Source organism: Notamacropus eugenii, chromosome 6, assembly GCF_028372415.1.
Source record: "Notamacropus eugenii isolate mMacEug1 chromosome 6, mMacEug1.pri_v2, whole genome shotgun sequence".
Taxonomy (NCBI): Eukaryota; Metazoa; Chordata; class Mammalia; order Diprotodontia; family Macropodidae; genus Notamacropus; species Notamacropus eugenii.
This window is the reverse complement of record NC_092877.1, coordinates 157,755,070-157,767,489: the sequence shown is the minus strand read 5'-3', so window position 1 is coordinate 157,767,489 and position 12,420 is coordinate 157,755,070. Positions and strand designations below refer to the sequence as shown.

The 12,420-nt window shown below is 37.8% G+C and overlaps 1 protein-coding gene and 1 pseudogene across 1 annotated transcript; both read left to right on the top strand.

The window, feature by feature from the left end:
• The first annotated feature begins 777 nt into the window (after nt 1–777).
• On the top strand, nt 778–8,390 carry LOC140512002 (small ribosomal subunit protein eS26 pseudogene; annotated as a pseudogene).
• Nucleotides 2,166–10,789, top strand: LOC140512001 (uncharacterized). Its single transcript, XM_072621356.1, has 2 exons — nt 2,166–2,293; nt 8,399–10,789. The coding sequence occupies exon 2, from the start codon at nt 9,254–9,256 to the stop codon at nt 10,268–10,270; it is 1,017 nt and encodes a 338-aa protein (XP_072477457.1). The 5' UTR covers nt 2,166–2,293; nt 8,399–9,253; the 3' UTR covers nt 10,271–10,789.
• Nucleotides 10,790–12,420: the final 1,631 nt, after the last annotated feature.

Below are 12,420 nucleotides of genomic sequence, written 5' to 3'. Positions count from 1 at the left end.
GTCATCCCAGACTTTATTATCTTTACTGTGTAGGTGCTAAATTCTTCTACTGGCCAAAGAATTGGAAACGCTATGTAAGCACCCTTTAAATTCAGTCCTTTGACTAAGCTCACTGGATATGTCTCTAAATTTTGGAATTTACTGTCAAGGGAATACTTGAGGGCATTTCTGATCTGTCTATGAGATGGACTTCACATCCTGAAATATCTTCCCCCACAACACATAACATATTTTGCAATTATTGTGTTAGTGTGTAAAATTCTGTCATTTCATTCATTTGGAGAAAGAAATCTTTTTTTTTTAAATTGAAAACCCTTGGAGGGTTTAAGGACTATCGATCATTCACACATTGTTAAGTTTTAGTTCAATCAGTGACCTTTCACTAATATGCAGCTGAGATAGTTGAACTAGAGAAATGTCATTTTAGAAGGGAAGGGGTTATTTTGAATCCTACCATACTGGTAGAATAGGACCCCTGGTGGAATGTTATAATGGAGGCAGAGAATAATGAATAACAATATAATGATAATAATATTTTCATGATGGGAGACAACATGGAGTATGATCCTTACATATTGTATATGTGTGTATATATATATGTATATATATGTGTGTGTGTATATATATACATATATATGTGTATATGTATGTGTGTGTATATATCTATATATCTATATCTATATCGATATCTATCTATCTATCTATCTATCTATCTATCTATCTATCTATCTATCTATCTATCTATCTATCTATCTATAGTTACAGAGAACTCCTGGATAAGGAAAAGTACTATGGTGTAGTAGATTGCCTTTGCAATCAAGAAGATCTAGATTTGAATTCTGATTTTGATACATACTGATTGTATGACCCTGTGCAGGTCACATAAACCTCTCCCTGATTTGGGCAACTTTCTAAGAGGATATTAATTTGAAGAGCAGGTGCCAACCTGCCATTGATAGAGGGAATATCTTCATCCAGAAACTTCTTAAATGAATGAATCCACAGATTTCATTCCTATCTTCGCCTAACAATAATAGTTTATATTTATATAGCACTTAAAAATGTTGATTCTCCCTTTTGTCGGACAGGTGATAGGGAAATTGATGTCTCTGACCAAGATTTGGGTACCCCAAGATCCTCCTTGTAATATAATCCAGTATTTCATTGTAATATTCATTCTCTCTTTAATTACTAAACAATCTCCTCTGATTGGTACCCTTAGTAACACCTACTTTTCCATGAGCATATAAACTGTGAGCTCATCACCATGAGGGGTCTTTGGGTTTAAGGGAGAGATGTCAAAATGACCATCTTTTTATTAAAATGCTGAGATTATTAAAAATGATTAAATTACCAGAAATTATGTCTCTTGAACATGTTTAAACACTACACATCTTAGCAAAAGTCGTTCCTCAGCCTAAGAGAAAATGAGAGGGAAATAAAGCGTAGAATAGATCATAGGTCTATCAGCAAGGAATCACAGGATTATACATTTCTCTCTCCCTAGGACCTTTAAGATCATCCAGGAAATTTGATCCTCTTATTTTGTAGATGAGGAAAGTGAAGCCCAGAAGGTTGAGCAATATAGCCCAAATCTCACAGATCGAGAGTGCAAAGCCAAGAAGCCACCCAGAAAACATTGTTTGAAATGAATACGTGTGAATATTTAAAAACATACGCTAAAATTTTTAGTGTGTTATTTTAGCACTGATACTCAATCCAAATTGGCCATCTATTTATGACCATTGGGCTAAATATTCTTTTAAAACCAATATGCGTTGTGCTTTCTATTCTATTTTTATGCACATGCTTACTAACGGAACATCTAGAATTCCTAAACTCTTTTCAACTTCCACAAGTTGTAGGAAAGAAGCCGGCTGAGATTTTTTTCTTTCTTTTCAACTTTTTTCTTTAAAAAGGATTGATGAGAACTGCATTTTTCCTTGGAGCTGGAAGTTTTCTCCTTATAATTCTAAACAGCACTAAATATGTGTCTCGCTCGTTTTATAAACCAGTACAGCACCTTTTTCGGTTCCTGCTTTCCAAGACATCCAAGAAGAAGAGGGAGAACAACGTTTGCGCCAAGGAGGGCCGTGGTCACTTGCAGCCTATCCCCAGTATCAACTGTGTCTACCGGGTGCCCATGGACAAAGCCAAGGAGTTTGTCATCTGCAAATCGTGGAAGCCGCAGCCGTCAGAGACATCTCTGAGACCAGTCTTCTACTGCTATGTGCTGTCCAAACTGTATGTGAAACTATGTTACTGAATGAACTGCGCGATCCACAGCAAGGTGGTGAGTACTCGCTCCCGTGAGGCACGAAAGGGTCAGACACCCCGACCCCGATTCAGACCTGCTGGTGCTGCCCCCAGACCCTTTCTGAAACCCACGTAAAGCGCTGTCGGCCCATCAACATTCCTGAACCCATCAGAGGAAAATAAAATGGTTGATCTATCTTAAAAAAAAAAAAAAAAAAAAAAAAAAAAAAAGTAGCAGATTGAGAAACTGATAAAAATCTAATCTTAAACTAATTTCAATCATGGAGCCATGCTTTGTTTAATTTCATTTGTCCACATGATCATATTGTTATCGGTTCTATACCAGATGAAAAGGTGTAATTTAAATAATTCTGTTTTTGTGGAAATGTAGTTTTCAAAACTGTCTTATTTGTCTTTTCCAGTAGAGTATTGTTCATTTGTACAATCAGAGTTCTTACCTAATGTGTTAATTCTTGAATACCTTATTATTAATTGATGAGAGGACAGATGGTACATTAAAACGAAAAAAAAAATGCGAGAATTGGAGATGTGTCCAAATGTATGTTCGGGAAAACTTTATTTTTTGTTTAGATATAGATTCTCCCATGTGTGATAGCTTTTAAAAACAAGTCCGAATCATTTAACATTTTTAAATAAGCAAGCAGTTTTGTTTTTTAGAATCCTTTTCTCTGAGCATATCATATTTCCTGGCATAGTGAGAATACTTTGCAAAATGCTCACTGGAATCGTTCCAGATAATGTTTTTACTTAGCAACTATTTGGTAAATGTCAAAGGTCAACACTGTTCCTGTGTCAAGAAAGCATAGAATGAATAAAGAAATGCCTACCCCTTTTAGAACAATGGAACACTTGTAATTTTTATGGCAAGTCTTCTTGTTTCAAGACCATTCTCCTTTTTCTCCATTTGAATATTCCCGGAAAATTCGGTAATCCTTTTGTCATTTTTGTGAAATGAACATAATAGTTCAAGTTCTTGACAGCTATAGTCATAGAGCTTTTTTTTTTAATAAAAAATCTTTTTATAAGGGGTCAAATTCCTTACATTTTAAATAAGTGTGCAGCACTTTTGAAGAGAATCGTTTTCTGCAATTCACAAGATTTCATTTTACTTGTGAAAGGAGTCATATTTATTATGTAGAGCAAAAATTCAAAAAGCTGAAGATGGAAGACAGAGAAAAATGAGTCTTTCTCCAAAGAATATAAGATGTATGGATCCTTCATTTTAAAGATGCATATTAAAAAAAAAAGAAAAACAGTCTGGGAGGTCACTTTGAGAGAAGAAATATAGAAGGGTTTTTGATATTTTCTCATTCTTTATAGTCCTACACTGTGTTGTAGACACCAGATAGTTTGCAATTACTTTGTTAAGAAAACTATTCATTTAATGAAGGAAAAAATAATATGTGGGTTTGAGTGTTTTTGACAAAATGACATTATTATTATTAGATGGGGTTATGACAGCTAGCATTCTCTCTGTCTCTCTCTGTCTCTGTCTCTGTCTCTGTCTCTCTCTCTCTCTCTCTGTATCTCCATGTCTTTTTCTGTCTGTCTCTCACAGACAAAACAAAGTAATCCAATAATGTGTTACATTGTTTTTGGTTTTTGAATATAAATACATCCTCAGAGATATTTCCAGTCACAAATTCATTCAGGAATTTGGTCTCTGTTCCCCTAACTCCCAGAGACTAACTACAAACTTTGCTATTGTATATAATTTAAAAAAAAAAAAAAGCTCAGGGTCACCACAAATCATATACAGATCATATACAAAGTGTTTAATCTTTCAGTTGACAATACTATTGAGAATAAAGATTTATTATTCCCCCCCACACACTGATATCCTAAAGGGGAATTGATTCAGTAAAAAAATAATGATTATATGGTAGTAGGAAAAAGTTTTACAGTGATATATGCTGAGAAAGAATAGGCTTAAAAAACTTCAAAGGACAATTTCCTAGGAGTGCATATTTAAAATCAAATGTAGAGTCACAGAATGATACAATTAAATGTACACTTTGGATGAATAAATATCCAGAATGTTATGTAGATGAGAGTTATCGCCTCAGGTCGGTTGTTTTTTCTTTCTTTAACAAGTGGAAATATGAATAGTGGTAAATTGAACATTGTGTTATCTTAACATTAGGAGTGTGTTACACAGGGTCCTATATCAACCAATCTACTGAACTGATTTTTAAAATTCCAGTCAAAATAGTAGATCCGGGAGCCCCATACAGATGTAGCCTTTGACAGTTAACCCAGCTGAGAACATCTGTGTGATGACAGTGAGAATGATGGATCAGCGTAGTCAGCCTGCTTCTGTGCAAGTTGTCTTTGATCTAGCATACAGATGATGGAAGAGGGAATATTTTTGCAGACATAGCACACACAAGCCTAATTTGACTTGGATCCATGAGGAAACAGCAGCCTACCTTTTGTTATAATCCAGCTCAGTTTAATTTATGTATATTTGTAACATAACCAATTTTTACCCTGATATCTCTGATTTCTAGGATTTTATAGCTGGACTTAATTAGCTTTTTCCCTCCATCATGCTGATAATATATTTAAATGGTCATTAGTCTTATAGATAAAATGTTCATACAGATTTCACCATGGCATAATGAAAGAATAGTATATCTGAAATTAAAAAAAATATTTTCATTTGTGTTCCAGGTCTAGCAGTAACACATAGACAAACCATTTAATGTGTCTTATTGAAGACTAACATGTGCTGGAGGTCAGGCAAACAGTGGGTATTGAAAAGGCAATCTCTACTTGGGAATAAAGGGGTCAGGCTTTAGAAAGGGGAGAATATAGACTGAAAGTCCACTGTGTTTATACCAAATTATATAGAGTATGTCATAATTCAAAGGGCTGAGAAAAATGGGGAACCAGTTGCAAGAGAAGTGATTCAAGCAAGGAATCATTGTGAGATCAGGAAAGTGGTGATAGAACTTATTGTTGGTTTACCTCAACTTGTGGCAAGGTTCTAGATCTTTTATGGTGGCTATTGATATTACCTGTCCCTCCATTTGCTGTGCCTGAATGATTAGGAATCAGTCCCATGATGTTTTTTCAGAATGCATACATCCTTGTGCTACATCTATCAGATAATGGGAGTGTTATAATATCTATCTCACCAGAATCCTTTGAGTGTCTTGAGGTCTTGGCTTGAAGGAATGGGATTGATGGAAGTATAAATACCTTGCTTTTTTGTCTGTCTTTAATTTCAGCTAATTCTGTGTTTAAGAAATTCTAACACCATTTTAATTGTTATTTTAATAACATTTTAAGTCCATTCTCCATTAGCTGTCCTTGTTTACATTTTCTATATATATATCTAAATAGTTGAAGAGGTCCCCACAAATAACCACTGTCTTTGAAGAAAACTCTTTCTCCTACTTATTATAATCATATCTCTTTGTGTTTTCTGAGTTTTATTTGCGATAGCTCCTAGGCTGATTTCTCTGCAGAATCAGAGCCCATGAGGTCTTAGTTAGCTTGCTCTGACCCCTTTAAAGTAGATTTCTAATTATTTCTAGTGTTTCTCTCCCTCTATTCACAGTTCTTAGACAGATTACACCTTCTAAAAAGGATCTTCCTTTCGTTCTTTTCGTTATTTATCTTCTACATCTGTTTATTCTAGAAATTGATTCATGGCTCTTAAACTTATTTAGTGCCTTTTAAATTGTATTTCTCATGGAATTAAAGCTTCCAGTGTACCTGTTTTGGGTACCCTCTTCTAAACAGTTTCCATGTTATTGTCTTACTCGCTGCTCCCATTTATCTTTTGTCCTTCACTCTTAGAAATACTAATTCCTACAGGAAATAAAGAGGATGTTGCTTCATGGCTGGAATTTGGCTATGTCCCTGATTGTGCAGGTAATTATTAACCTTTCCCTTATTCATAGTCATCCCGCCAAAAATGCCTTGAAGTCTCCACCCTGAGTTCATGCCCTCCCATTCTTCTAGGTATCAGTTGCCCGCAGGAGCTCTGATTCCACTTCTGAGGCAACATGAGAGATCCCTCTAAGCACCAAATCTTTACTTATTGTGCTCATTTTAAGGTTCCCCCATCTCTTTGCACAGAATATTTTTCTTCATGTAGGAACACTTATCAGCGGTAATCTGTCCTACAACTGAAACAAGATTCTTTCTTTTCCTCCCTTCCCCCATTTTAATCCTTCCTTTTATCTCTTCAGCCACTTTCCTATGAGTGATCTTCTAGCATCAAGTCTAGATACTGTAGGAGTGATAGTTTCTTCATCATTGGCCTTTGAGTGGATGGGGCACATCACACATTTTCCTCTGTGAAAATGTGTTTCCTTTTCCTGTGTTTCCTTTTATGAGCTTTCTCATTAGGTGATTCGTCTCACGAAAGTATAGATTTACCTGTGGGTGAGGTGTCATGAGGCTTAGTATGTGGTACTTCAGGCTTGTTTCTTTATCATCACTTCTGTTCCTCTTCAGTTTTCACTCTTATTTTCTTATGTCCTCTTGGAAATTCATCTTTTAATGTTCTTTCCATTTATATTTTGTTATTGTTGCTCTTGGTTGCTACATTTACTTATTTTTATGGTATATCTATTTTCTAGAGTGTTTGAAAAGCAAATAATTTATTTAGGTCTGATATGTTTCTAGGGATGATTACAATGCTTCCTTGGATTGAACTGGATTGTTTTTATCAGTGGCTAGAATCTGATTTTCAGGATATATAATGACATGCATGGTCAGCTTTTTTTTTATTTTAGAAAATATAATATTTCATTTCCTCTTGAGGTTTATAATTAGTGCAGAATACTCATGTCGTTCAAATTTCTTTTCCTTTATGTTGGAAGGCATGGACTCTTACAGAATTTGTTTTCACAGGAAATTTCAAATTTAACTACTATGTGTCTTGGAGTTTTCAGTATGTTTTGTTTTTGTTTTCCTGGAGTTCTTCTGTGGATTCTTTAAATTGGCACTTTTTGGTCTGTGTTCAGAAGTCTGGAACTGTTCTCTTGTATTATTTTTTACATTATGGTGTTCAGATTTTTGACTTGTCATGTTCTTTTGAGATATTTATAATCCTTAAGTTATCTCTACAACTGTGTCTTTGAGACCAGAGTTTTCCTTTAACAATATTGTCTTTTGCTTCTTACTCCATATTGTCCTTATTTTTGGTAAATTTTCATTCTCATTCAATTATTCTCTCTTTTGTTTCTGTGCAGAGACTTGGCAATATGGAATAAACTATTTTATTCTATCATTTCTTTCTGCTGTGTAGACCATAAATTCTGCTTTCATAATTCTTATTTCTCTTTCAAAAAATTCAACAACACCCTGCTGTGACCCCATGATCTTTTTGGAATCTATAGCACTCTTTTCCTCATTAAATGTTGATTCACTTTCTTTTGTCTTGGAATTCACTGATATTTGGACCCTTTTAGTTGTGCTAGAGGTCATATTTCCTTCTATTATAAATATATTCCCTGTTTATTTATCAGATTATGCTCAAGAGTTTTCACTTATTTTTCCCCTTCCTGAGGTCTTTGGTAATTGTTTTCTTTTTTTTTCTTCACTCACATTCCCCTATCCATTACTTTTTGACTCCTTTCCCTTTGATGGTTGTTCACCTGTGGTTGGACCTCAAAGCTGTCTTAGTCTCCTTCCATGCTGGGAAATTCACATTTCACAGTTCTTAGTCTCTACTCCAAGTAACTTCTGGTGGGATAGAGATGGCTCCAGTTTGATGCTAGGCCCTTTCCCTAAGGTTTAATGGAGTGCCACAGAGTCATAGAGATATAGAGACAAGCATGTATCTAAGTTGCTGTCCTAGTGAAAGTGAACTTTTGCCTTTTTGCTTTCAATGTCACTGAAGTTAGAGGTAGACATAAATTATATTGAAAGTCCATTTTCTACGTCTGGTGCTGGAACATCATGGGACGTGGGAAGTGACTGCTGAGAATGTAAGCATTTAGGGAGCAGCTTTCTCTACTGTTAGTTCTTAGCTAGTTTCCTAGATCATGCTAATATCTGAAATTGTTTTATCTCTTGCATACAATTCTCATTCTGGAGAGTTTTAAGAGGTCATGAGGAACAGAGAAAATATCTGAGTATCATCTTGTTGATTACTTGACAGGTACTATTTTGAAAATATTTCACTGAGGAGCCAAGATGGCGAAGTAGAAAGACGCACATACACATAGCTCCGAACCCACAAACCACAGAACAGCAGAGGGGACTAACCCAGGGCAAATTCTGCACCCAGAGACCATGGAATATTGGAGCGAGGGAGATTTCTGTTCCAGAGAGACCTGCAAACCTCTCACGGGGGGTCCTTCACGCCGTGGACTGGGAGCCAGGGCAGGTAGCAGAGAGCAACCTTACCGCGGCAGCAACACCGTGAGAAAAAGATCCGAGAGGGCTACGGGACGGGATCTCCAGCGGCCACGCGGGTCGCCCCACCCACAGAGGGACCAGCAAACCTCTCGCAAAAGGTCCGTTGCGCTGCAGACGCGGTGCCCAGCCCGGACCTGCGGCGGCTCCGAGAGACACAGTTCTGAGAGGGCTCTGGAGGCGGGATCTTCAGCATCAGCATGGGCCCCCCCACCAACAGGTGACTGACGGGGGTAGGTGAGAGAGTCTCTTTGGCGGGTTGAGAGGGGATTGAGGTGCCCCCATGGCTCAGGCCCCCCCGGGAGGTGGGGGCTGAGAGGCGGCTGCGGACGGGGGCTCCCCAAGTGAGTGGGAGCCTGGATCCATTGTGGAAGGTCTGTGCATAAACCCCCTGAGGGAATTGAGCCAGAGAGGCGGCCCTGCCCCTGACCTCAGCACCTAAGCTTAATTTAACACTGAATAACAGCCCTGCCCCCGCCAAAAATCCTAAGGGGGGAAGCAGCATTTGAATCTCAGTCCCCAAACGCTGGCTGGGAGGACCAGGAGGCGAGGTGGGTGTGAGGAGAACATTCAGAGGTCAGGCCACTAGGTGGAGAAAATGCCAAGAAAAGGGAAAAGAAATAAAACTATTGAAGGGTACTTTATCGGAGAAAAAACACTTCCTCCCTTCCTTTCTGATGGGGAGGAACAAGGCTTGCCATCAGGCAAAGAAACAGAAATCGAGGACTCTGTGTCCCAGCCCACCCAATGGGCTCGGGCCGTGGAAGAGCTCAAGAGGAATTTTGAAAATCGAGTTAGAGAGGTGGAGGAAAGACTGGGAAGGGAAATGAGAGGGATAAGGGAGAAGCATGAAAAACAGATCAGCTCCCTGCTAAAGGAGAACCAAAAAAATCTTGAAGAAATTGGCACCTTGAGAACTAGCCTAACTCAGCTGGCAAGGGAGGTGAAAGGGGCCAATGAGGAGAAGAATGCTTTCAAAAGCAGAATTAACCAAATGGAAAAGGAGATTCAAAAGCTCACTGAAGAAAATAGATCTTTCAAATCTGGAATGGTACGGATGGATGCTAAGGACTTTTCAAGAAAGACAGATATCTCAGAACATACCGCGCAGATTCGAAAAATGGAAGATAATGTGAAATATCTTATTGGAAAAACAACTGACCTGGAAAATAGAATCAGGAGAGACAATGTAAAAATTCTGGGACTACCTGAAAACCATGATCAAAAGAAGAGCCTAGACATCATCTTCCATGAAATTATCAAGGAAAACTGCTCTGAGATTCTAGAACCAGAAGGCAAAATAAATATTCAAGGAACCCGCAGAACACCGCATGAAAGAGATCCAAAAAGAGAAACTCCTAGGAGCATTGTGGCCAAACTCCAGAATTCCCAGGTGAAAGAGAAAATATTGCAAGCAGCTAGAAAGAAACAATTCAAGTATTGTGGAAATACAATCAGGATAGTACAAGACCTGGCACCTTCTACATTGAGGGATAGAAGGGAATGGAATAGGATATTCCAGAAGTCAAAGGAACTAGGACTGAAGCCAAGAATCACCTACCCAGCAAAACTGAGTATAATACTTCAGGAGAAAAATGGTCTTTCAATGAAATAGAAGACTTTCAAATTTTCCTGATGAAAAGACCAGAGGTGGAAAGAAAATTTGACTTTCTAACACAAGAATGAAGAGAACCATGAAAAGGCGAACAGCAAAGAGAAATCATAAGGGACTTACTAAAGTTCAACTGTTTACATTCCTACATGGAAAGACAATATTTATAACTCTTGAAACATTTCAGTATCTGGGCACTGGGTGGGAGTACACACACACACATACATACACGTACACATACATAGAGACAGAGTGCACAGAGTGAATTGAAGAGGATGGGATCATATACTAAAAAAAAAAATGAAATCAAGCAGTGAGAGAGAAATATTGGGAGGAGAAAGGGAGAAGTTATATGGGGCAAATTATCTCTCATAAAAGAGGCAAGCAAAAGACTTATTAGTGGTGGGATAAAGAGGGGAGGCAAGAGAAAAACACGAGGTCTACTCTCATCACATTCCACTAAAGGAAAGAATATAATGCACACTCATTTTGATAGGAAAACCTATCTCATAATACAGGAGAGTGGGGGACAGGGGCACAAGCAGGATGGGGGGAAGGATAGAGGGGAGGGCATGGGGAGGAGAATGCAATACGAGGTCGACACTCATGGGGAGGGAAAGGACCATAAGAAAATAGAAGTAATGGGGGACAGGACAGGATGGAGGGAAATATAGTTAGGCCTATACAACACAACTAGTATGGAAATCATTTGCAAAACTAAACAGATATGGCCTATATTGAACTGCCTGTCTTCCAAGGGGAAGGGGTAGAGAGGGAGGGAGCTAAAGAAGTCGGAACTCAAAGTGTTAGGACCAAATGTAATGTTCTTACCACTGGGTAACAAGAAACACAGGTTAAGGGGTTAAAAAAGCTATCCGGCCCTACAGGACAAAAGAGAAGATGGAGACAAGGGCAGGGAGGGAGGATAGAGGAGAGAGCAGATAGGTCACAGGGGCAATTAGAAAGCTTGGGTCTGGGGGGGGAGGGGAAGAAAGGGGAGAAAATTTGTAACCCAAAATTGTGTGAAAATAAATGTTAAAAGTTTAATAAAAAAAAAAAAGAAAAGAAAATATTTCACTGAAATATCCTGATCTTCAATTAGTATATAAAATACATGCAATTTACAGGCAGGCAGAACATAAAGTTTATGCTTTATAACAACCATTTTAGTTTCAAATTGTTTTATTGATGTTGCAAAAATCACAAAAGACATTTTGTAATAAATAATTTGGACAGGTTTTTGCAGTAGAAATAATGTTAAAGAAGTGATACTACTCTGCTCTCTCTTTTACTTATTTTTGGTAAAGGTATGCTTTACCAAAGGTGTATTTCTGGACTGAGTTTTATCTCATCAAAGTTCAATTGATGCCAAATATATTGTCCCTTAGTTACTCCCAGGTTCAGCGTGCCTTTTTGAGGGGTAGTGATTTGTCAATCCATGGCCTGAAACTCCTTCTGATATATTACTCTATTGCTAGACCATACCAGAGATATATAAACCCAGGAGCAAAATTATTCAATTAGTATGTGAAATCACACAACAGAAATGGGCATCAAATAAGAAAACATTCTCTGCACTCATTCACAAAGAGGTGAGAATCCTTGTTCCTCCAAGGGAGTTATTATCAAATACTCCATTTGTTTTGATTCCCAAGAATTGTGGAAAGGCACAACTGCTTTGAAACTCAGTTCCATTTGTGGATGCTTTGAGTCGATTTACTGCCTTTGTCTTCTGGTATCTTTCTCTTGGGTAGAAAGGAAAGTGTTTGCCTTCTTGAGGCAGCCTGACAAATATACTTTCTCCACATTTCTCCATAGAATTATTAAGTCTGATTATGAAGTCATAGATGGCTAGATCATTACAAGGGGTGATCAGTACATGAAGCATAGTAGCTGCTTAATGAATGTTTGCTTTTGAATGATAATGACCTCCCTGATAACCAGCCTGCTGCTTGCTTCTATCATCTACTTTCCCCTGAATTTCTTAAATTTTCACTTTTTAATATTCCTCCTGGTAGCACTAAAATCCTACACTAAAATCCTCACCTTATAATGCCACCATGTTCTAGGCATTTGTGTATTCCTCTGGAAAATGCTTTCTTAGACCTAAGTGTTGTTGGAAACGGAGCTTCATAGACATACCTCTTATATCA